Here is a 27,180-nt window from a genome sequence, read left to right as displayed (position 1 = left end):
AGAACACGGGCATTAACTGGCTAGTAAGAAATAAATTGATCAGGCTATGAATCAAACGCGTATCGACGAGAACAAGGCAAGATTTATTCCGTATGTTTGTACCATATTGCACATTTTACAGCCCAAATTAGCGATTGCAAACAATGTTACATGAAAGCGAATGTCTGATTTAAATTATCCGAACCGGCGCTGAAATATTTATAAACATGCCAAATTTGTGCGTTCAGAAACCAAATCCTAATATAAATTCCATATAAATGTTTATTAAACCGCAAATCAATTTCACGAAAATTGCGTTGTTTGACTGTTTCAGTTACCGGATAGAATGAGTTTCGGGAACTCCCTGTTTATTGAAACGTATTGTAAGTGCTAAAGGATACTTCTTAAACGAGAAGTGAACTTTATTTGTGTCTGTCTAGAGTTCAAATTTATTTGTATGTAGAGCTCACGTCGCGGCTCTTATGTGGTGATTGACAAACAGTGTCTAACTGAGCTAATCGTATGGTACATAGCGGTCCAACAAAGCCACACAATGTTACTGTGCATGTATAGGAGAATCTTATAGTGGACTTATCACATACCACTGACTTACCAACTTGGCTCAACAACCAGGTTATTGAACCCAGAACCGCCTGATCCATACTGAATCACGCTGACCATTGGACTAACGAGGCAGTTTCATTCATCATATCAACCTGTTACCGGCCCACTACAGGGCATGGGTCTCCTCCGACAGTGAAAAGGGTTAAGGCTGTAGTCCACCAAGCTGGCAAAGTTCGGATCAACGTCACACGCATTTGAGAACATTATGGGGAGCTCTCAGGCATGCAGGTTTCCTCACGCTGCTTTCCTTCACCGTTGAAACAAGTCATATTTTAATCATTTAAAACGTCCTTAACTTAGAAAAGCTAGAGCTGGGATTGAAACTCGGCCCTCCTAAAGTTGAGCAAATCGATGGGTACTTGCATATTACAAACGCAATAAATGTCAAGTCTTAGGACCACTCGTTTGGCAGTCATTAAACGACGGGCTATCAATGTACTCCTAGAAGGAGCTATAATGTTGATCGCAAATAACCGCTGAGTGGAGCCACATGTGGCGAAGTATTTATACTGAATATGTGATTCGAATACGGCGGAGAAATTTGGATGACGTCACCAGCACGCATTTGCGTGAGGACTCTCCGTGATTCTCTGTGTCTATCCATCGTACAAAGGTTAATTTGCGTATTATGTAAATTAAGCCTAATTTGCTATACTTGTCTATTGTAGCAAGACCATGACAGACACCTTGGCATGGTATTTTTTTTCTGGGCAGACGGGTTTGTGATCGCAGTAGATGTTAGTATTAGAGCAGGGGACGCTGCTGAAGGTCCTTCGTTAGAGACGAGGGTTGGTGACAACTGTAGGTATTTAGAACTGCCGTCACCACACAACACAGTGTTGTGTTTTTTTCTTTATATTATAGCAAGAATATTGTAGGTATCAAGGTATATGGTAGAGTCAGTAGTTTACAAATATATATTCTACTAAATTCTATACAATAAAGTCTGTCGATAAGATTATTGACGGATTATCCTTTTGGGATACGAACGTATAAACTTTTTTCTACTTTTATATATTATATGTAACTTTATCTGACCGTACAAGTTATTCGATGGTAAAAGTATCACACAATAGTTTAATATATCGGTTTGATTTGAGGATTTTTTTAGTAACCCCCATCACATCTTTATCGGTAGGGCTGTAAGCCTGCCATGGCCGAAGCCTCCAACTAGGGATACAATACCGGGGAAAATGAAGAAAAAATTTAAATTTTATTTATTTTAGCATTAACCCCTGGGAAACAAAGTATATAAAATGGTAGATGGGCAATTATCATCTGCTATTTTATATATTTACTTTTTTACTTGTATTAGTATATTTTTTTTTTATATTTATCAATATTGTTGTATTTCTGTAGTCTGGTTTATGTATTAGTATGTAGATATTCGTACGCATGTTCTCAATAGTGTACCCCTCTATTCGTTTTTTTTTTAGTTTTCCTAATCCTAATCCTTAGCGATAAGGCCGCCTTTTGAATCCTGCTTCATTCTTCATGTGTTTGTTCTTTTTTTTCTCGTTTTTCTGAATGGTGTACAAATAAAGATTATTAATAAAATAGGTTTAGGTTTAAAGACATTTATTCCCATAAAAAGACCCAAGTCACTTACATAGGAAACTTAATTTTCTATAATAAATTAATACACTTCGCTATTAGACTAAACTAAATTCAATTTTATTATTATCTACTCATTCAATGTTTTCGTCTTTAAATTTATTGATGTTACTTAACATATAAGAATCTAATTTAGTTTTGAATACATTGAATGAGTTTACATTTTTTATAAGTATAGGTATTTTATTATAATTTGTTAAATTGTATATAAATCCCCTGCTGGGGATCAAATCCGAGACCTCTCATTTACAAGACCACGCTGCCCCTCACTACGCCAGAGAGTTCATCAAACTATGTGCTTTCTGTTTTTACCACAGTTTCTGTATGCTTTCCGGGAATATCAGCTGCACCTACCATTTTTTACGATAGTATACGTTAAACTAAAGTCAACTACTAGCCCGTACGTTACTCCCTTAGCAAACACATTCTACACTAAGCTTATAGTGTGGTGTAAGGTAGCTTGCAGACTTAAGGTGCTGAGTTTTGATAAATATGGTTGAAGGAATTTAAACTTTTAACTTTTAAGGTGTGTAATTTTTTTAAGCAAAAAAAGAAATGTTATTCTTGACCATATTTCTGATAAAACATTCTCCGTTATATTTCCTTACTCGCCTCATACGACTTCTGCGGCCAGAGGAGTGGAAGTGACAGTTGTATTCTTATCTGCACATCAACCCATTTCTAGCCCACCACAGAGCACGGTTCTCCTCCACAAATTCAAACTCAAAATTCAAATTCCTCATCCTACAATGAGAAGGGGTTAAGGCCGTAGTCACCACGCTGGCCCTGTGCGGATTAGTGGACTCCACACACCTTTGAGAACATTATGTAGAACTCTCATTCATACAGGTTTCCTCACGATATTTCGACGGCCGAGTGGCGCAGTGGGCAGCAAACCTGCTTTCTGAGTCCAAGGCCGTGGGTTCGATTCCCACAACTGGAGAGTGTTTGTGTGATGAACATGAATGTTTTTCAGTGTCTGGGTGTTTATCTGTATATTTGAAGTATTTATGTGTATTATATTCATAAAAAAATATTCATCAGCTATCTCAGTACCCATAACACAAGTTACGCTTACTTTGGGGCTAGATGGCGATGTGTGTATTGTCGTAGTATATTTATTTATTTATTTATTATTTTATATTTTCCTTCACCGTTGAAGCATGTGATATTTTAATTATTTAAAACGCACTTAACTTCGAAAAGTTGTAGTTGCAAGCTGAAAGTGATGTCGAGCTCCTACCCAATGCGCTACCACAGCTTCAGTGATATTTATACTGGTAACATAATGGCTTATTAATAACAGTTCCCCTGTCCGATTTCAGCCACGGTGGTCAAACTCCAGAAAGATTTTTTCCACTATTTAGTAGCTTTTCTAGTCCACACAGACAGCTACTTATGTACGTAGTAATATCAGGTAAATTACGTAGCTCGGTGTTCAATAAGGCGGAGAAAGCTGCGTAAACAAATTAGTGGCGGCTACAAGCATTTTTTTTTTAAATTATTAACGATAGGCCAGCGCTTGACGACAATCATGCCCGTTAGAAAGCAATGATGAGGTGTAGGTTGGAGCAAGCTTGCCTAGAAAAAGCCTATTCACTCTAGCCAAATTATACGAAACACAGTTGCCGGGAGCATATGTTATAGTGTCATTTCTTTGCCATGATTTTTTTTTTGTGTCCAAGCGATTATACACTTTTTTAGTAGTGTTTAGGCACCCTAATTGTACTTATGCCTATATGTGTACCCAACGCGTTTATACCCGCCTGTCTAATAAATTTGGTTAAGAGGCTCTTTCGCGGATATTCGCTGCCTAATAACCACAGTATGGATTTGGGCCTGTGCCAGAAAGCAACAGGTAGTATCGTATTCCCAACGGATATAGTGCGTAGAATACAATACCAATAAAGATGTTATATTAACAAGTTTAACAGTAAATAACGAGTCATAAGAGAGTACCTTATACTTTAGCTGTATATCTAATAATATCTTGTGAAATAACATTTCAAAATATTATTATCAGAAATGTTATTTCCCGTGAGATTAAGAGATTTTCCCGCGGTAGGGATGGGCTCTAGAAAGCATCCTGCCGAAAATATAAGTCCTCCTGAATAATACTGATAAATAAAAAAAATAATAAATAAGTAGATCCGTAACGTATAATTTAAAGTTATAAAGGTTTACCAAAGATAATTACAATATGTGTGTCTGTATGAGGTGCGTTTGTGTGTGTGTGTGTGTGTGTGTGTGTGCGCGTGTGTGTGTGTGCGTGTTGTGTGTGTGTGTGAGTGAGTGAGTGAGTGTGCAATAATGGCTATTAAAAAATCATATTAGCTTTATCTATATACTAATATTATAAAGAGGAAAAATTTATAGATTGTTTGTTTATTTATATGTCAAAAGTAACACAGGTTATATTTAATTTCAGTAATAATAAGATTTGAACCTATAAGTGGTATTTATAAACCAAGCCAGAAGAAAAATCTTTCGAAACCATTTTTATGCGCTTGCGCCATCCATCACTAATAAAAAAGCATGCGCTTTCTAAACGGTCAGTCATTCAGACATACTATGTACTACAGAAATACTAGTATAGTAATAAAGTATTTTTAAAAAAAACCTCCAAAATAACCACCAACTTATCTCTTATTATTTTATTCCTTACAAAGAACTGCCTGATTAAAAATAGACGGGCAGTTCTTTATCTAGACAATGTTAAAATTTAGAAGATAATGATAAATTTATATCACGGTTAATATTATATTGGTCACGCATATTCTTTACTCGTGGATCTCTAAGTTTAAGTGGCCTTTACTTAACGCGGGTGAAATTGCGTTGAATAGCTTATATATGTGAAATTCTAAAATCCTGCTCTTAAGTTTTATGTATTTAATACCAAAAAACCGCGTTCAATTCAGTCATTCTGTTTGAGTTGTAGAACCGAATAAATAGACGGAAAGCTAATACGGGTGTAAAAAGAGCATTGCTTATTCACCCCCAAGGTAGAGCCAGATAGGTCATTACAGAATGCCGGGAAAACCTGACACTTAAAGTACCTAATCCTACCCAGCAACAGGTCACAAATACAAAAGAATTTTCAAACGTAGGTACAACAATTTTCATAATTATAATTACTTCTGACCCGTCAAACTTTAACTCTGTTATTTGCTAAAGAGCTGGATACAAATTATCTAATTAAAAACGTGTTTGTTTATATTCAAAGGAATGTAATATTTGCTTTACTTACGAACAAATGTAACAAAATATATTAGCATACCTTTGATTTAACTTATTTGTAATTTAATAAATGTCTAGCAAAGGAAAAAGCTTTCTCCGAATTCCCTTTGATAAAGCCTTAGTGCAAATTATATCGTATTTTAAGATACCAATTGCTATATTGCTATGCAATAAGAGTAAAACGGTATTGGAGATTGGAGTTTTGATTAATTAAAAGAGATGAAGCTTGCGAAGATGCCATATTTCTTCCAGTAAAATTTTTGCTGAGTGTTAGACGGCGACAAAATATATCGTTACCTAAGGACTTGACACCAGTGATGAGTGAAACCATTTATGAACCAGTTATGAAGTTAAAACGCAAATCAGAAAGTATCCTACCAAACCTCTAAAAATGTCGCGATGCTGATTAAAAGATGTCGGCATTTACCACGAGTTCAAAGGCGTCGGTCTGGATCGCTGGGTCCAGAATAAAAATGGGGCTGAATTGGCGCGAGAAATAGGAAGAAGTATACAAATCTGACCGCTTCTTTGCAAATAAGAGAGGCCATCCTAAGAAGAAAAAGATGACCAATTAAATTTAAAAGATAAATACCTTATTATGGTTACGACAATACACATCGCCACCTAGTCCCAAAGAAAACGTAGCTTGTGTTATAGTTACTGAATAATATACAGATAAACACCCAGACACTGAAAAATTTCTAAAGGGAAAGGAAAGGGATATATGCGTATGTTATATACATACATATCGTCATCATCGTCAACTTATTATCGGCCCACTACAGGGTACGGGTCTTCGCTCAGAATGAGAAGGATTTAGCCTATAGTCCAACACGCTGACCAAGTGCAGATTGGTGGACTTCACACGACCTTGAGAACATTATAGGGAACACGTAGGTAAATACACTTTGACTCAATCATAAACCGCATTAGAGTAGGTATCACAACGTAAGTACGCGTCGTTGTTAAAATTAATTAATTATTCACCTTCATTAAAGAAGGCTTTTGAGGTAATTCACACCACGGAGCGGATTAAAATTTACTTATCCTAACATAATAAATAGTATGTACCTACTTATTTAGCGCAAGAATTAGTTAGTACGCTCTCATCTTCACCTTACATCTTCTTCTTCTTCTTCTTTTGATTTATGGCTTTTCGTAGTGCCAAAACAGCACAATGTACTTTGCCAGTGTCAAGTAGCTAACTTACATCGTCTTTGGTCGTCGTGGGCTTATGCCTGAAATGATGACAGTAAAATCTAACAATCCGACATGACAGGTGAATTCAAAATGGTGACGTCATGTCTATGTAAACATAATTTTGTACTGCCTGAACTTCGAATTCTCTGCGTTTAGCAAGTATTTTGTGAATTAAAACTATCAGTTGCTAATTTTTTGTTATCAAAACCGAAAACAATAATCTTTAGCTATGGAACAAGGACTTACTTAAGTTCTTATTTGCCTATGACGTCACGAGTTTTGTAATTTATATCAACAATAAACCATGCCACCGTCAAACACAAACATGCACACACAGACACAAATACAGTGCCACAAAAAAAATTGCTTAAAAATGAAGGCATCAGAAACTAATATAACTAGTATAAATACATTAAGCCTTATTGATTTATTTTTTACACTGGGAACTAGCCTCGATACCTTCGTCAATGTTGACTTGCTAAAAACAAAGACTTATTATATTCTCAACGAACAGCAAGTCTCTATTCTCCGGCGAACAATACACCTCTCGGCAACCAGCCACGTCGTCGGTAATTGGTTAATTACACCGTCCTATGCCCTGATAACTGCACCACGATTCAATTCTCATTAATGAAAGAGTGATAACGTTGCCAATGGAAATTACATAAAGGTACAAAGGTAACTTATATTCATACATTGACTTCTCATAGACGTGGCTACCTACATTATTTACTGTCTTTGACACTAATCTGTGAAACCGGAACTCTTAACTAAGTAAAAACTATGGCAATGGATTTCTCAAAAACTATTAAGTTATTGCGTAAACCACTGCCATAGTTTTTACTGAAAGAAATCAGATCAGCCCTAACATCACATGCAATATTAAAATCAAGTGACTCCTGGCACTTTATAAGGTACGCGTCGCGTAGCGTAGGTACTATGCACGTGTCGATCTTTTATCTTCAATACGAGTTGTCATAAGTAAATAGGTACTTAGAATTTTTTTTTTAGGGTGATGCCTTATGAAATGCACCCTTCAACAGTATTTCGTAATTCGGTTACACGTTGTTAATTCGCTGGAACGCTGTAATCTCAGAAACAACATTTTAGATATTTTTTGTGTGGGATAGTCTATTTATCGCAAAAGGCTATATTATAAACTACAGTAACATTACGCTACAACCAATAGCAGTGGAGTACCATTGTACTCCACTTCAAAAAATGTTTCAAAAACGAAAAAAAATATTCGAATCGAGACTAGCTACAATAAAATAAGTAGAAAATGAAAAGGAAAAAATAGCTACTATAGATAAATTATAGGAAAAAATCGATAAACAATCAAATTAAGCAAGATTTTTTTTAAAGGATTCGCTTTACTATGGGATGTGATTGTGCACGCCTTAATTGAAGAGTGAAAGGGGTCCAAAGGTTCAATCGGAAAGGATTTCGAGTAGAAGGAAGTACTATTATTCTATGATATATGTTGCTATCTTTTGTCCGCGACTTCGTTCGCGTTATTTAGTTTTTGAAGCCATATAGGAACAATTTATTTGAGAGATGTGTGGCATTCTACAGATATTTTTAAGTTCTTATTTTTAAAATCGTGTGTAGTTTTTAAAAAAAACTTTTTTAAATCGGTACAGTACTGTCGTAGCCTATTGGATACAAACAAAAAAACGAGCAAAAAATCTTTCCTCGTTATAATATTATTATAAATATAGACTTATATACTATATGATACTATATTACGGCATTCTAATCATCTTCGATTGCAAAACGTTTAACGTTGAACATTGTGCTGTTTAACTGCATAATATACTCATGCTATCAGTCGGCGAGCTATTTTGGAGACGGAAGGACTGGCTCAGTGATTGTGCAACGGATCCGCCTGGCTTATCAGCGCGGAAATGCATCCACCATTCTTGGCATCTTTCCACGCGGGCGTGAATAGACTGTAGTAATTTATAGTTTAAGTTTTATTGTAACACTATCGGAGACCAGAAAATTCGTCTGCGAAAGATCAGAGGCATGCATTCAGAGCATGCAAAGGGTATGCAGATGATAAAAAATGGAGAAAATCGCCCGTACAAGTAAAAAAAACTTAGGGATAGGCATTTTAAGAGCTATAAATAGCCTACCGTTTATAAATCCCTGCATGCATGCCACTGCATGAGATAAAGATTTTTTTCCCGGTAACGTATAATGACACACACACACACGCACACAGAGAGATGATGTGATTGGATTATTATTTGGTCCGTCAATTAATAATATATAAAAAAGTAAAAAATAAATATTTTCCACAACATGGTTAAGTCGATGCCAAGTGAAATGTAAAATTACTAAGTTATATTATAGTACCTAACAAGGAAACAACATAGTAACTTTCTACATTATTTAATTTATTGCTTGCTTTTTAGTTGTTTAACAAGCCCGTTTTTTTTTGGTCAAGAATTTTTTTCACGCGTTTTACTGGGTTATTTAGCGCTGGCTTATCGTTAATAAAAAAAAAACATACAAACAAACAAAACATACAGTTGAATTGATAACCTCCTCCGTTTTTTAAGTCTGTTGAAAAAGGAAATAAGAGCACACCCACTGAAGTGTATCCTGTATGAGCTTGGAATTAAAGCAGATAAATTACTACGTAGATAAATGCAGTAGGTAGTTCATTGCCTATGCTAAGTGAAGCTAGGAAATTACCTACCAGGAGCGTTCTAATTGCCCCTCTTGACTTCCTCAAATAGATCTAATTAAAGTGTACCTATACTAAAACCGGTGATAGCGTATTGGGTAGGAGCTCGACTTCACTTTCGAGGGCCGTGTTCTAATCCCAGCGCGCACCTCTAACTTTTATAAGTTATGTGTGTTTTAAGTAATTAAAATATCACTTGCTTCAATGGTGAAGGAAAACATCGTGAGGAAACCTGCATGAGAGTTCTACATAATGTTTTCAAAGGTGTGTGGAGTCCACCAATCCGCACTTGGCCAGCGTGGTGAACGACGGCCTTAACCCCTTCTCATTGTGGGAGGAGACCCGTGCGCTGTAGTGGGCCGGTAATGGGTCGATGTGATGATAATAAAACCCGTTTTTTCTCGTTACTAAAACGTCATTTTTTTTTGTATGCAGCAATGATCGCGAGATTTACGTTAGTCGCAAATCTGTTGTTAGATAAGTTATAACCGTGCGGCTTACGGTAAACTTTAATGAAGCTATCTACTCTAATTATAATATGGTCTACCAGATTCCAGTCGCTTTGCTAGCGTTTACTATTTGCGTGTACGCACAGCAACAGTGTAAGGATTGCGCACTTAACCGCGTGTTATGGGTGTTGATGCGTGTAAAACGGACCTATCTACGAGTTTGATGCTGAAAATCAATACTAATATTATAAATGCAAAGTGTGTTTGATTGTTTTTTTGTTTACCTATGATTGGCTCAACCGTAGAACCAATCTTAATGTTTGCCACACATGCAGCTTGCATCCTGGAGTAGGGTTTAGGATATCTACCCCGGAAAAACTGCTAGTAAAAAGTCAGTTTTCTCATAGGAAAAAGGCATTTAAAAGCATAAGCTACACCCGTTTGAGGACTTTTAATGAAAACGTACGTTCTTTATTTATATTTATTCTATTTAAGATACAAAGAGACGGGCTTTCAGTATTTAAATTGTACAAAGACTTTAAGCTTGCAACACTGATGAAATTCTGTCGCCCTCAAATTAATAAAATGTAAAATGCAAGTCGTTTGGAAACCGTGCACTTCGCGCAGTCTATAAAATAACTTGGCCAGACAACAAAGAAACTAAGTTCATAGTAAGTATACGAATAAATTTATATTAATGTATTGAAAACATTTTCTCGTAACTTGGCTTTCATTCCAACGGTGCCATAACTTTGAAGTAACTATACTCTGACTTTTCGTTCTTGATCTACTATTTAAACAATCTTTTAATGACTTCTTCTTGGTATAACTGTAGGTATGTTTAAAAAAAATTAAAAACCTACCTAGTTTTATATGGAAAATAAATATACTACAACAATACACACATCGCCATCTAGTCCCAAATTAAAAGTAGCTTGTGTTATGAGCACCTAGTTAAGTTAACTGATGAATAATTTTATGTATAATATACATAAATAGGTACTTTTAATATAGATAAACACCCAAACACTGAAAAACATTTATGTTCATCACACTAACATTGACCAGTTGTGGGAATCGAACCCACGGCTTTGGACTCAGAAAGCAGGGTCGCTGCCCGCTGCGCCAATCGCTCGTCTTAATATATAGTTTATAGATTTATATGTACCTACCTTCTATAGTGTACGCTCACAACATTTTGTAGTTATAAGTTTAACGTTTTCTCTACTACTACTAACGTTAATTCTTTTGAGAAATAAAGAACTTAAACCATACTTAAAGCTTAACACATACGCCTCAGATTGACGGACACAGGGTGGCATTTTGTAACATAATTAACGACAAATTTTTGCACGTCAATCTTGGCAGGATATGTGACACTTATAAAAAATAATAATACCTGCGTAAACATGTTGCATCTACCATATTCTAGCAAAATAAACATTGATTGTTTGATTGAAGATGTGTCCCTCGCATACCCTGTTTATAGGCGATAGGTTTCCACTTAATATCAGGCGAACCACCTGCTTCGCTCAACAAGTGTAACAATAAAAAAAAAATCGGGTTGCTTTTAATTCCCACAACTGTGTGGGTTCGATTCCCACAACTGGAAAATGTTTGTGTGATGAACATGAATGTTTTTCAGTGTCTGGGTGTTTATATGTATTTTCTATGTATTTATGTATATATAATTCATAAAAATATTCATCAGTCATCTTACTTTGGGGCTAGGTGGCGATGTGTGTATTGTCGTAGTATATTTATTATTATTTATTTATTTATTTATTAATTAATTATTACTAGGCAATAGGATAATTGGCGAAGGAACACGTTAATCAGTGATAAGATGAGTTGACAGATCATGACATACAGAGATCGAGGTGGTTCAACAAACTATAATCTACCCCAAAAGTTTCAAACCTAATCTATTATAGAGAGCTATTTCACAGTAACTGGGAATATAGTAAGTTCACGAATTTCCTAGGATATCCTCGAATAACCGAATGAAAACCTATTTATTAGATTTTTGATGAACTCCCTGGCGAAGCGGTGAGCGCTGTTGTTTTAAGTTGGAGGTCCAGGGTTCGAATCTCGGCTGTGGCAACTTGGGTTTGGTCCGGTGGGAAGCTTCGGCTATGGCTAGTTACCACTCTGGCGACAAATACGTATCGCTAAGCGATTTAGCTTTCTGGTACGATGTCGTAAAGAAACCAAAGAATATGGGTTTAACATAACTGCCATAATCCGTAACATAACGAGATTCCTACTGGGAGATGCAGAAGGGAATGCTACTGCTATCATCTAGGTAATTATAGAGGTGTCTTTACATCGTTCGAGTCTTTTTTCTTTTTCGGATTGACACTTGCCGATAACCATCTATTATCATCGATATCTGGGGGAAGACGACATCGGGGGGATGGAGTGTATCGATAATGCAGTCGTATTTATATCGAAACACCCACCAACTCAATGTCATGAACATTGGTTGTTAATCAAATATAATTTTTATGGTATCTTGAAAACTATTTATTAATTACATAATAATTATTAGTGTATTTGTAAAAAAAATATATTATATTTAATAAAATTTCTGGCCATTATGAATTTATAGTTACCAAAAGGTAAATTATTTACCCACTTTATTAAATTACTGTAACACATGTTAATATATGGTAGTAGTAGCACAGAGGACGCTGCTGTCCGACTGCATTCTAAACTGCCGTCACCACTAGAGCCGTCAATACTGATATTATTGATCCGTATAATTGTTATAAATGCGAAAGTGTGTTGGTTTGTTTGTTTGCCCTTCCTTTACGCCCTAACCAATCCTAAAAAAAAATCCTATGCAATGTATTCACACACGGCAGAAGTGTAGCTTCTGAAAAGTAGCCTACGGGAGATTGAGGTGGATGTTGAGTATCAGAACTATTGGGATAAATGTAAGGTTTATTTTTTATGTTCTATGGTAACTAGAATAGGTAAAAAAAATGTATAATGTTTTCTTTCTCACTTTTTATCTAGATATAATTTGGTTTCCTTGGTAACTTAAATACGAAACAAAAAGCAGTGTTTGCAAGATTTACGCCTGTCGCGTTGCTGTCGCGAGATACGTAATCACCCTGTCGTGCCCTGTTGTGGGCCAGTTCTGGGTCGATGATGATGATGATGATGACGATGCGACAGTTCACTGTCGAGATGAATGAAACTCTTTGAATGCCTTGACACCTTGTGGGCATAGCATAACGTCAGATTAGTTGTTTGTGTTTTGACATTTGATATCTCATGTTCGTTACTTAAAATGTACGTTACATCGAACCGGCATTATATGAATGGAAAAACATACGTGAGTGTGTGTAAATGTGGTGTAAACAAATACACTGAGTCTGCCAAGACAAATATGTGGATTGCCAATCAATTAAGTAACTTACAAACAGATTAGCTCGTCTCCCACTCGTTCTTATTCTCGAAGTACCACAAGAACCTATCTACATATTTAATAATAAGTGCACTTTGTTATGACATAATGTATTCATTACGACGCGGTGATAGCCTAGTGATTAGAACTCCGGCTGCACTTTCGGGGGGCCGAGTTCGAATCCCTCACGCCCCTCTAACTTTTGAAAGTTATGTGCATTTTAAGCAATTAAAGTAGCAGCTTCAACGGTGATGGAAAACGTCGTGAGGAAACCTGCATGCCTGAGAGTTCTCCGTAATGTTTTCAAAGGCGTGTGGAGTCCACCAATCCGCACTGGGCCAGGGTGATGGACTCGGCTTAAACCCTTCTTGTTGTGGGAGGAGACCGGTGCCCTGTAGTTCGATAATGCGTTCATGGTGATGATTCATTACGAATTTTTCATTATTAAGTGTATAGTAATAAATTTTTCTCCAAAATCCCTCAGTGCCTGAAGACTAAAGTCTTCGAACAGTGCGTGTTGCCAGTGATAACTTACGAAACTGAGACATGGTCGCTAACTATGGGCCTCATAAGAAGGCTCAGAGTTACTCAGTGGGCGATGGAGAGAGCTATGCTAGGAGTATCTCTACGTGATCAAGTCAGAAATGAGGAGATCCGTAGAAGAACTAGAGTTACCGACATAGCTCAGCGAGTCGCGAAGCTGAAGTGGCAATGGGCAGGGCACATAGCTCGGAGAACCGATGGACGTTGAGGTCTTAATGGCGACCCCGCACCAGTAAACATAATATAATCATAGCTTTAGTTTCGGAGGTGGGCGTGGCGGCTGGAACGCAGCTGGTCTCTATTGTTATAGATCCAATGTAATCTGGCCATAAATAAATGAATTTTGAATTTTGAATTTTGAGTAAACGCAGCGTAGGTCGGCCCCCAACGAGGTGGACGGATGGCATCAGGCCAGTCACTGGGAGCCGCTGGAGGCAAGCGGCCCAGGACCGTGTATTGTGGAACTCCCTACAAAAGACTTATGTCTAGCAGTGGATGTCAATTGGTTGATAAGATGATGAGGAATAATTTTTTGCTAAGAAACTACTAGCAATTGTTCGTTGTGAACTCAATATCTCCTGAGGATGCTTCGGTCTCGGAGAGAAACGTGCGTTGAGAGCACATTTTGGAAGTTCTATTTGTTAAATTATAATATATTGAACTGGGCAGATTTGCGTGGTTTTTGCGGAATATAGCAAGGTTCTTCGTAAATTTACTTAGTAAAACCTACTTCTTTCCAATATTAAATATGTTTTTAGTTCCAATGAATCCTACCTATGTTTCAGTTTCTCTGTACGTAGTTTTTGCGGATTATAGCAAATTATGCTTTGCATTTTATACCATGGAATATTTACGTTACGTTCATTGCAAATCAATGATTTCCGCAAAGTAACGCCTGCATGTATCCAATTTAAAAAATATCACTCTAGTAAGTCTAATAATTTCCATTTCAAGTTACATACATTATGTTTTACTTTTATGTAAAAGTAATCGAAAAATAAATAATTTAGTTTGACTACTTGTAATGAAATGACGTCACATTTTACATTTTTATGTGTGTCCGAGTGAACGTGCGTGTGACCTAAATAATATTGAACCGATAAGCGTTCTAATATTAGCTAGGACCTTATAATCTTATCTTTTTTTCTGTTTTCATAATAATCATAATCTGGGATTATCACGAAACAAATTCTGAACGAAAACATATTAGGTATTTATTACTTTATAATAAGTAAACGTTTCCGAACTGAAAAAGATATTTATGTAACTAAGCCTTATTTTTAGCATATGTCATTTCACTTCACGGTTATCAATTTAAGCTGGTTTCTATATCGATCTGTTTTATATTTCGATTTCAAGAAATTTGTCATCAAGTTTTCTGATGTTTTTTTATTACAGAACTTCAGTTTCTGGCTTCGCGTTTTACGGGAAACTATATGGTAATATAAGACAAGACTGTGGGGATTGGAGATATCAGTTTTATTAGCCTCCGTCATAGAATACATCAGAGAAATCTGAAAATTCATGGCATCACATTTTCATTGTTATTTGTCTGTGTCTGTGTGTGTGTTTTGGTTTGCGGTATGGGAAATTTGGGTATTTATAATTTTTGAATCTTCTCTGGTCTGGTCTTGTGTAGCACGCTTCAATCTTAGGCTGTATCATCACGTGAGAGTGCAATCTAGCGCTAACGTATAATGAAAAAAAAACATACGCTAGAACATTAAAAAAAAAAAAGAATTAATAACCGAATCCCACTAGCACAGAACAATAACGCGTAATAAAAAAACAAAAGCTCCTTACTCACACTTACAGGAATTTTCTTTACTTAATGAAGCTCGTAATATTAATCAAGACAGTTTAAACTAAACTACCTTTTACTTCTACTAGTAGAATTAATATTTCTGTGGAATTTTAGATGGTACAGCAGTCTAGACATCGCAACGCTTCGATATTATCTTAATGCTTTTTGTTCTCTTTATTATTTTACCTACGTGCGCCAAAATTTACTGTAGTTTCAGTTTAAAATAATAGCTGTTTGAATCATAAAGATGAATTTAAGTATTTTATCGTTGCATAGCAAAATAATACAATTTGCTCGCACTGCAAACGCTATTTTAAATATTTTTTTATCACCTTTGCTCGTAACTTTGCTCTGGATCTGGATTTTAGGCTTGTACGAAGCAATTCCAAATATTTTTCATCACACTTCCCATAGATTAAGGCTCATAGTCACATAATCCAATATATGAAACAAGTAAATAAATAAATATATATCGACAATACACACATCGCCATCTAGCCCCAAAGTAAGCGTAGCTTGTGTTATGGGTACTAAAATTGACTGATAAATATTTTTTATGAATAACATACATAAATACTTAGAATATACATAGAAACACCCAGACACTGAAAAACATTCATGCTCATCACACAAACATTTTCCAGTAGTGGGAATCGAACCCACGGCCTTGGGCTCAGAAAGCAGGGTCGCTGCAAACTGCGTCAATAGGCCGTCAAATATTACAGTGCTCATATTACAGTTCAATAATGTAAAATTAAAACACGCGGTTTTTAATTTTATACTACCGCACTTGTGTTTATGGTAAGTGTCCCAAGTGAATCTATTTTGTCAAATAAACTAAACGAAATATTTTTAGTCTATCCGGGCACTACAGTTTTGCATATATAGAGTTTTTTACGCGGTTGAAAATAGAAAAAAAATCTATAATATGTTAACAGTTGTAATTATGATAAATAATCATCAAACATGTGGGACCAGGTACCATCTACACAGTGGCTTCCTAGGTCTTGGATTTGAGCAAGCCCAGTTACCTAATGAACTAATTTGACTCGTCATGACCTTTAAAAGTTACCGTTCTTGTTGTGCTAAATGACAAACAATATCAACCAATCTTTCAAAAACACTACGATAAAGGTCAACACGCGAATTATGATTTCAAATTTCGATTTATAATTGGTTGGATTAAGAAGTTTCTATGCGCTGTTTGCCAAAATTAAAGAAAAAACAACAAATGAAAGATCGGTTTTTTTGTTTCAAAAATTTTAAATAGTTTACCTTATATTCGCCAATGAATATTTGTACACACTTATTTATTGTAAACCAAGCCCGGCTTTTCGGCTTCCATGGTAGTACCGCCACTGTATCTGCATGAGATTACATAACGGGAGGATAAGTTAATCCGTTAAAACATGTTTACGGACTGTAGTACTGTAGATGTTCAGAGGTGGCGGTAATCATTTTCGATGACATAACATGTATGTGGCTCGTCACTGCATAAACAGCTTGTGCGTTTCTTTGGACCACGCTGCTCAAATTCAATATTAATTTGTCTTTTCTTTTTTCCAGGTTAAAACGATGACACCGCAGTGCGTAAGTGTTAGTGCCACAGTGTCCATAGTGTAGTACCAATCAGCATGGGGTGTACGCCGAGTATGCTGCTAGACCACAAGAATCGCAGACGCGACAGCACTGGCTCTCAAGAAGCTGCTCTAGCCAAGATAGCTCCCACTCCGTTATGCCAGAACAAAGCAGTCCAAGCTGCGAGGGCTCCAAGGGCCTCCTTGGAGTCAGATGGGTTTAGCATACAGCTGTCGAGCAAGAAAGATAGCTATGTGTCCCAGATGGGTAATAATTTCGCAACTCAGCTGCATATCAAGAGGATATCTGGTGAGTGTTAATATTATGAATCCTACCTTACTTACGGTATACCTACGCTGTACACTACATTAGGTTTTAACCACCGATAGGGTGTTATAAATTTGACGTGCCTACGTATGGGTGTGTGTGGCGTTATATTTCCCGAACGGATGAGCGGATTCTTATTTTTTTTTTGTTATTGAGTCGGGAGTGTTCATAGCTGTTGAATGAAATCGGTCCAAGATCGGCGGATTACCTACATATTTAACCACAACTAACTGTAATAAAATTCGGCGGTTCTTAATTTATACATTTATCTATGCGGTTTGATGTTACTGGTACGAAAGTAATTTATGTTTAAAAAGACTTTTCCTCACATTTTCAAATTGAATAAATTGATCAGTCTGTTTTTTTTTTTTTAGAAAGTTATCTTTGTACCAAAGATCTTCATAAAGCTTTAATGACCCGTCAAATCTCAAAGACCATCTTCATATTAATCCTAAAGGGCTGGACCGTTTTAGATGAAATTTTGTGTAAACACATATTTCAATGGGTTCCAGGAACGACGTCTATCGGCTCCGTTAGTAGATATATTTACAACTTTTATTTAAAAACTGAAATAATACTTCACAGGCTTTAAGTAAATATATTTATATACTTACATTAAACGAAAATAAAGATCGCCAAAAAGAAATGCACAACTAATTTTGAATTGGTGCCCTGCATTTTTAGCGACTGCTAGCTATTTGCTGTTGCTACCAGCTAATCCTACTATCCTACCATCCTACTAATATTATAAATGTGAAAGTATGGATGTTTGTTTTTCAATTACAAAAACGGCTGAGCGGATTTGGATGAAATTTGGCATGCATGTAGCCTTTGACATGGAAAAGAACATAGGCTACCTTTTATCCCGATTCCTTAAGTAGTTCTCGATATGTGTGACTCAATCACGTCGCAACGATTGAACCAATTTGGCTGATATTTGTTACAGAGATAGATTGTAGTTTCGAATAGCACATAGGCTACTCTTCATCCCTGGAAATAAGAGAGTTACAGCGGGAATAAAAAACCTTAATCCACGCGAACGAAGTCGCGGGGATCACCTAGTTGATAATAAGCGAAACTTTCAAAACTTTCGCTAAAATCACAGACGAACAAAATCTCTTCCAATAAAATAAAGCAAGAAGCGGTCTTCCGGCGTCATATCCGATTATATAATAGTGGAAAGCGAGCTAAGAAAACTTTGCTGCAATATCAGATGATATTATAAAACGAAAAGCTTCCAATGTATCTACCTAGCAAGATAATATACCTTAAGTCTATTTTTTCTTACCTCTCTATAATGGTAACAAGCTTTTCGTAACTTTTTAGTGTAGTCACTTTATTTTGTTATGAAAATAATAAAAATACACTTACATATTATATTAAATGCCTGCCTTACATCAGCAGCCTAATGATTAAGGTTATGTGTAGACAAAAAAAAAACCCTTCACTAACTTTTAAATGATGGCATCAGGCGCCATCTGAGTTACACAGATTCGGCAGTGCGTTAAACATATGTCGGTAAACTGACACATGACAGATGATAAATAGATTTTTTTTAATAACCTTTAAACGAAAAAGAATTATTAAAAATGTAATAATACAAACACAAAATACCACACTTTGTGACGAGAATCATAGACAAGTTAGGTTATTTTAGCTGCCTAGTGAAAATCGATTGGTGAAAGGTAATTGTTAGCCTAGGAATCTTCTTTAATTAGGCCTTACTTAGGCATAACCTTGTTCGTCATTAATGAAAACGCAGAAAAGGAAATATCTTTTTATTTGTATTACTTTTATTTATTCTATGACACTTGTCTTTTTCTATTATTAAAACATGTTTTACACTTAAAAGTAATGAAATATTGTTTACTTCAACTGTTTTTGTTGAAATAATACTTCAGATACTTACTTTCAGTGAGAATTATCTTTGAAACCAAAACGCTAATAGTTTTTGAGAACACCATTGCCATATGTTTACTGATAGAAATCAGATACAGTCCTTACATTACATGCAAAAGAAAAATCAAGTGACTCCTGTCACTTTATAAGGTACGCATCTATCATCGCGTTAGAATCGCTTATTTTTTTTTAAAAACATCATTTACAGACATCGTTATTATCATTTTAAAACCTTGTAGAGACTAAAGTTAGCGAGAATAATAAATAAATAAAATAAATATGCTACCACAATACACACATCGCAATCTAGCCCCAAAGTAAGCGTAGCTTGTGTTATGGGTACTAAGATAACTGATGAATATTTTTATAAATAATATACATAAAATACTTATTATATATAGATAAACACCCAGACACTGAAAAACTTTCATGTTCATCACACAAACATTTTCCAGTCGTGGGAATCGAACCCACGGCCTTTGACTCAGAAAGCAGGGTCGCTGCAAACTGCGCCAATTGGCCGTCAAAACTGTGCTTGAACTCAAATAACAAATGCTACTCAATTTAATGTGCCACTTTAAAATGCAATTTTATACTATAATGCGTTTATTCGAGAATGTTTTACCGTACATATTTCTTATATTAGATTATGCTCAGTGAAATACCTAACTCAAATTTTCTCCTAGAAGTTTCCTTCGCGAAATGAACTTAACAAAGACATAATTTTTATAATTTTTATTGGTGTTTTTACCTACACTTAATAATAAATATAATAAATATACTACGGCAATACACACATCGCCATCTAGCCCCAAAGTATGATGAATATTTTTATGAATAATATACATAAATACTGATAATATACAGATAAACACCCAGACACTGAAAAACATTCATGTTCATCACACAAACATTTTCCAGTTGTGGGAATCGAACCCACGGCCTTGGACTCAGAAAGCAGGGTCGCTGCCCACTGCGCCAGTCGGCCGTCTAAACTTGGAGGAATTATCAACTTTATAAATTTCAAATGCATATAAAAATTTTCGGTACCGACAGGATTTGAATCTGCGACTCTCTGGCAATCGAAGCCTGAGCGCTTTCTCCAAATAAGCTAAGTAGATGCCTTCGATGCCAAATTAGTAAATGCCTTTCACAACCAAATCTGCAAAAAAATATTATCGACAGGAAAGAGTAGAAACGGATAGAGATACTCACTGCACACCTATTTCATATAGTTCAATCGATGTTAATCGATGTTATCTGAGTTTCTTGTCGGCTTCTTCTCGGTAGAAAATGCCTTCCGAACCACACACGGACAGACTTGACGTTTCAAAAGTGCTTGTATTAGGCCTACTTGAAATAAATGAATTTTGAATTTAGATTTTTTTTAATTTTGATGTCTTTACTCATCATCATCATCATCAGCTCTTCAACCGATTGACGTCCACTGCTGGAAATAAGTCCTTTGTAGGGAGTTCCAAGAACCATGGTCGTGTGTTGCTTGTTTCCCGCGGCTCCCAGTGAATCGCTTGATGTCGTCTGTCCACCTCGTTTGGGGGCCGACCAAAGCTGCGTTTACCGGTACGAGGTCGCCTTTAAAGCACCTTGGGAACCCAATGTCCATCGGTTCTCCCAGCTACGTGCCCCGCCTATTGCCACTTCAGCTTCGCGATTCGCTGAGCTATGTCGGTAAACCTAGTTCTTCAACGGATGTCCTCATTTCACACAGAGAGAAGCCTAGCATAGCTCTCTCTTTCGCTCGCTGAGTGACTCTCTTTCCTATTTATACATACTATCATAAATCTTAACAGTTCGCTTGGATGTCCGGAAGTATTCCGATTGAAAGAATTTTTGCGCCAGAAAATCCCTTCATGAAAGAAGATCTAGTATAACGGTCCGACCCGTAGTTTAATCGGCCGAAACCACAGAGCATAGTTATTATTAAATATAGGAGTTTAACAGTAAATACATCTATCACAGACATCGTTATTTTCATTTCAAAACCTTTTAGAGATTACAGCGAGATTAATTGGATGAGCGAGCACCGAGCTTGGAAGTCACACAACAAATGCTACTCAATCATTTAAAAGAAATCTATCTACTTTTCAATATCTACAATTTTCTACTATAATACATTTATTAAAGAATGTTTTAGAGTGCACTCAATTAGATTTACCTAAGAAGAGTGAAATTATCTAAACACATATTTCAATGGGTTCCGCTAATCTAGCTAATCCTACTATCCTACCACCCTACTAATATTATAAATGTGAAAGTATGGATGTTACAGCGAGATTAATTGGATGAGCGAGCACCGAGCTTGGAAGTCACACAACAAATGCTACTCAATCATTTAAAAGAAATCGATCTACTTTTCAATATCTACAATTTTCTACTATAATACATTTACTAAAGAAAGTTTTAGAGTGCACTCAATTAGATTTACCTAAGAAGAGTGAAATTATCTTCTCGAAACGAACTTGACAAATACTTATTTAAGCTAACCAAACCTGCAAAGTCAGGTAATTTAGATTCACCGAAACAATGCAAGAAAGTAAATCGAAGTAGATAAATCTACCGCTAATGAACAGCGTCGGTGGACGCAGATGACATCAAAATAGTTGGAGCTGGTTTCTGGACTTTAAGAGTGCAAAATTAAACATAGGAATCCCTAATAAAGATCTATATATCCAGTAGTGGGCGTCCATCGTCCAGTATGAGCATGAATCTAAAATGCAACCAAAAAATAAATTGTTACTTTTTCATTTAACATTATTACCTTCAGACGTATGTATGTTAGTATGCAACAGAATCTATGAACATGATTTTGACCCCCTTCAAAACGTCGGATAACTCGAAATTTGGCATACTTATTAACCGAACAGATGGCAATTAAAAATTTGAAACAGTTTGACCCATTTTATTTATTTATTTATTGTTCACGAAGCAGATGGTCCGAAAGTAGGTGTAGAATTATCGCATATAAACACAGCAACACTCCATTCACAGGGCATGCAAGAAACACGTTATAAATGTTCCGCCTATGTTCATCAACTAGAGGCGAGTGCAGTGGCGTGCACATCATATATGCACAAATGCACTGCCTACCCTAAAAATGTCATAGAACTTGAGTAGAAAGATAATTTTTCAATTTTATGCGATCTTACTGCTTTATGCCTAAGCAGTAAGATCGCATAAAAGATCTGACTGGTTGAAACCCCTATGCCACTGGGCGTAGGTGTTAAGCTTCATGCGCCTATAATTACGCCGGCATCCACGCCGTGTATACTGGAACACCACCAATTCTGCTTGGCGGCATGGCGGTAGTTCATCCCCGGACGAGCTGTGTCACAATTTCTGCTACTACTAAGTCATGGGGATGTATTGAGATAATAAATAAAAATAAATAAAATCATTTTATTTCAGGACGGGAACCCATATACAAAATTGAGAGATTAACATAAAATAAATATAAAAGGCACTCAGATTTAAAATATAAATAAATCAATTAAAAAAAAAACAATAATTAATTAAAATCTAAAATTAAAATTAGACTAAATTAAATTACAGTTAAAATTCAACTATTTCATAATTAAGTAACTGTTGCACGAAACTTCGTCTGCGTTTGATTTTGTTTTTTGATGTGGTATTCAATTTAGTTGTAGTTCTAAAATAAATTAAAGTATTCAGTATCGCTAAGCCTTAAATGAGGGGTTTGCTACTGTCCGCTGAGGAGTTATGTCCTCTATCTCCAACCACATTCATCATATCTACACAATGTTTGGGCAAAATTAAACACATATTAAAACTTCTATAGTACAAAAATAATTATTTAAATCGGTTATAATTTGTCGGAGTTATGGTGTAAAAACGTCAAACACTTTCATCCCCTCTCCCAAAGAGACCAAGCTTAATGTCGATATAAAAAGTATTCTATGTTACTTCTAGCATTTCCAAAAATATGCGATTAAGCAGTTGTTGCGTGAAAGCGTAAGAAACAAACTTACATTGACATTTATAATTTTAGTAGGGATAGGGATACGGATTATATGCGTGTCGGTGACTTCTACCACGATGTGCTGGCTTACCGCCTGAGCGGCTATGGCCTTTTACTTTTTGCGACCGACCCTCGGATCTATTAAGCAATATAAAAAAAAAATAACACTATCGTGACGAAATAAAAAATGAGGAGATCGAGAAAAGAACCAGAGTTATTGATAAATGTGTTGAAGCTACTGAAGTCATGCAAATACCAGCTCAAAGGACAGTGGTGGGTGGGGTCAGAAGGTGTTAGAATAGTTTCTCTAAACCGGAAAACGTAGTGTTCGTAGACCTCCCACTATAATCAAGTGAGTTAGACGAAGTCACTAGACACAACCTGTAAAACATTATGATGGGTTAAAATATCAATACGAGACCTGTGAGTAGTGGGCGTCTTTCGTTGAGATGACGATAGGTTACTTTATTTGAAAACTTATAATACACTAGACTATTGCCCGCAACTTCGTCTGCGTTTGATTTTGTTTTTAAAGTATTCAGTATCACTAAGCCTTAAATGAGTATAGTAGTATATATATATATATATATATATATATATATATATAACATGTGACTGTCAATTAATTATAGACAAATAATTTGCAATAAAATAAAATTGCGACTATAATTAAAGATCTAAGCTATCCTATCTCTTAAGTTGGACCAGAATGCTCACGGTGTGCCAATTTAATTTAAAATCGGTTAAGTAGTTTAGGAGTACATCGCGGACAAACATCGTGACAGGAGATTTATATATATTAAGATAACATACTTAGTTACAAAGTCTTTAGTTATGAGTGCTAATTTCCTTTAATATTTAATATTGTCTAGTTCGAGGCTTTAGCCGTGGCTGGTTACTATCCCACCGACAGAGTCGTTCCTCCAAGCGACTTTCCGTTCCGGTACGATGTGGCGTAGCAACCGATTCGGAACCGAACCGGGGTATGGGTTTTATATAACTGGCATACACCTCAACGAATAGCTCGCTAACATCTTAGACTGCATCATCACTTACCACCAGGTGAGATTGCAGTCAAAGGCAGGCATTTGAAATAATATAAATACAAATTAGTTTGTTTTAAAAAACAGTAGTATTTTCTTGGACAGCCGATTGGCGCAGTTTGCAGCAACCCTGCTTTCTGAGCCCAGGGCCGTGGGTTCGATTCCCACAAATGGAAAAGGTTTGTGTGATGAGCATGAATGTTTGTCAGTGTCAGGGTGTTTATATGTATATTCTAAGTATTTATTTATATTATTCTTAAAAATATTCATCAGTCGTCTTAGTACCCATAACACAAGCTGCGCTTACTTTGGCGGTGTGTGTATTGTCGTAGTATATTTATTATTTGTTATTTTTATTTATTATTCTTATATTATAGCGTGATTATAGCCATCCATATAATATATTAAAGCAATAGCCCTAGGTATGGGTTTAACTGCTATGCCCATTAGCAGGTTAGCCCGTTACCACGTTAGACTGCATCATCATTCACCCCCAAGTCAATGGTTAACTTGTTTTGGAATTAAAAACAGAATTCAATTTTGTTTTGCGGTCAGCATGATGTGCGAACTATTTCAAAGTAATATTGCTACCCTACATAAGTTACTAAGTCAACGGATGAAGAAAATCTATGGCGCACTTTTCGCGGGCGATAAGGAATTTTCAATATGAGTTGGGTCGAGAGATCTATTGTGTTCGGAAGCAGGAAGTCACGTACGATATTGCGAGCCGATACTATCAACTTTTACTTAGAACACGCGAGCGATTTGTCGCTTGACAAATAGTTTCTACACCGCATTTTGTACGGTAAACCTCACCTCCCTCTACTTTGCTACGCGTGGTATAGGTTATCTGTCACACTCATCCTAAGAGGATACAATCGTTTTTTTAAAGTTCTGCTTATATGAAACACGGATCAATACTTAGTCTACTGTAAAAATTTTAGACGACCTCTCTGGCACAACTGTGAGCGCTGTGAATTTGAGATGTGTGTGAACCTGGGTCTGTCGGTCCCAGGAGGTCCCCGGTTCGATTCAGGCCGGGGCAATTTGGGAATTTATAATTTCCGAATTTTGTCTGGTCTGGTCTGGTGCGACGCTTTGGCCGTGGCTAGTTACCACCCTACCGACAAAGACGTGCCCCTAAGCGATTTAGTGTTCCGGTGCGATGTCGCCTAAAAATCGATAAGTGGAGCGACTACCATACTCCCTTACAGGCAGTGGCGTGCATAGAGAGTATGAACAGGGCATGCAGATGATATCACGCCACTGCTAACAGGATAGCCGGCTACCAGCTTAGACTGCATCATCACGTACCACCAGGTGAGATTGCAGTCAAGTGCTAACTTGTAGTGAAATAAAAAAGTAACAGTCAGTGGAAACATTCCAACTGTCCCTAAGCTAGGATTCAACCTATTTCTCTTTGTACACAACTCGGAACAAAAGCGAAAGACGAGCTAGATGGGTATTACAAAAAATAAATATTGAAAAATTAAAAAATTATTTATTTGTTATCTAATAAAAAAAAAATATTATTTAGGTATGTCAGATTTGAGGACGTCTTTGGGTCGTCTCTATTACTGTTACAATCGGCTCTTGGCGAGACATTAGGTAAATAATTTTGTTGGAATAAGGGTACGTACAAGCCCAAAACCGTGGCGGCTTTAACCCAGTTATATGAAGAATTCTAGCACAGCACAGCGAGTTTGGTAGCGAAGAAGCTGTCTAAACGTAATATCGGTGTGTGTGCACTTGTGAAATATTCTGTCGGAGTTTCGACTGGATCGTAACAGACGTTCATTTTAATCTGACGCTACCCTTACGTCCTTTACGACCCTGACGTTTAAACTCCCACTGACAATACTTCACAACTGAAAGTAAAATAAAAATTATCAACCTTAATTAAATCGACTATAAAACGAGTACAAAATAGGACTATTTTACCTTAACATCAATTCGTTTCCAGTCGAAAACGAGCGTGCACAGGTTATCTATACTAAGGTTCACGACAAACCTTTTGATACAAATTCTCTAGTTTAATGTCGTATGTTACGCATAGATACACTGTAAATTGTAATGTATTGGCTTAGAAAGTGGCTCCTGCTCCTGTTTTATGTCTTTTTTACGATCACTTAAATAGAAATATCTTGATTTACTGACACATTTTATTCTAGGTAAAAGTTTGAGCCCTACGGGAAAATTAAAACGTCAAAGAAGCTTACGAAGTCGTGGGTAGAAACTAGTAGATAATAATTCTAAGCTTCCCCAAAGGATCAGGTGTCTTGCTCCGAAGTTGATAATTTTGAGACACGTCGCTTCATACTAACTTTTCACTTAGAAAGCACATGTATCTTTCACCTTCACGTAAACTACCTGAAATATATAGTAACTTCCTATCGAGGTTTGATTTTCGTGGAATTCAATAGTTCAAAGTAAAAGGATTGAATAATGAAGGAAGCAAGAAAAACAAATTTTAAGTTCTTCTTTCTAAAAACGCCGCTTTTCGTCAACTTCTCTGGCGCAGCGTTGTGGTTTTGTAAGTGCAGGTACCAGGTTCGATCCCCGACAGGAACAACTAGTGAATTTATGATTTGTAAGTTCACTCTGGTCTGTTTTAATGGGCAGCTCAAACCGTGGCTAGATACCACTCTGACGCTGCAATGACGTGCTGCCAAGCGATTTAGCGTTCCTAACCTGCCATAAGAAGCGGTGATAGCCCAACCGGGTAGGACTTCGTCTTCACTTTCGACGGGGCGAGATGGAATCCTAGCGCGCACTT

At 36.4% G+C, this 27,180-nt stretch overlaps 1 protein-coding gene across 1 annotated transcript in view; it reads left to right on the top strand.

The window, feature by feature from the left end:
- LOC120633005 (high affinity cAMP-specific and IBMX-insensitive 3',5'-cyclic phosphodiesterase 8) overlaps window positions 1-27,180 on the top strand; it is a 260,512-nt gene that overhangs the window by 29,194 nt on the left and 204,138 nt on the right. Inside the window, exon 2 of the mRNA XM_039903027.1 lies at window positions 17,127-17,447. Coding sequence (XP_039758961.1) covers window positions 17,195-17,447 — 253 coding nt within the window. The 5' untranslated portion in view covers window positions 17,127-17,194. The remainder of the gene's footprint in view (window positions 1-17,126; window positions 17,448-27,180) is intronic.

Source organism: Pararge aegeria, chromosome 21 (assembly GCF_905163445.1).
Source record: "Pararge aegeria chromosome 21, ilParAegt1.1, whole genome shotgun sequence".
NCBI classification, from domain to species: domain Eukaryota; kingdom Metazoa; phylum Arthropoda; class Insecta; order Lepidoptera; family Nymphalidae; genus Pararge; species Pararge aegeria.
This window is presented reverse-complemented; position numbering and strand designations above follow the sequence as displayed.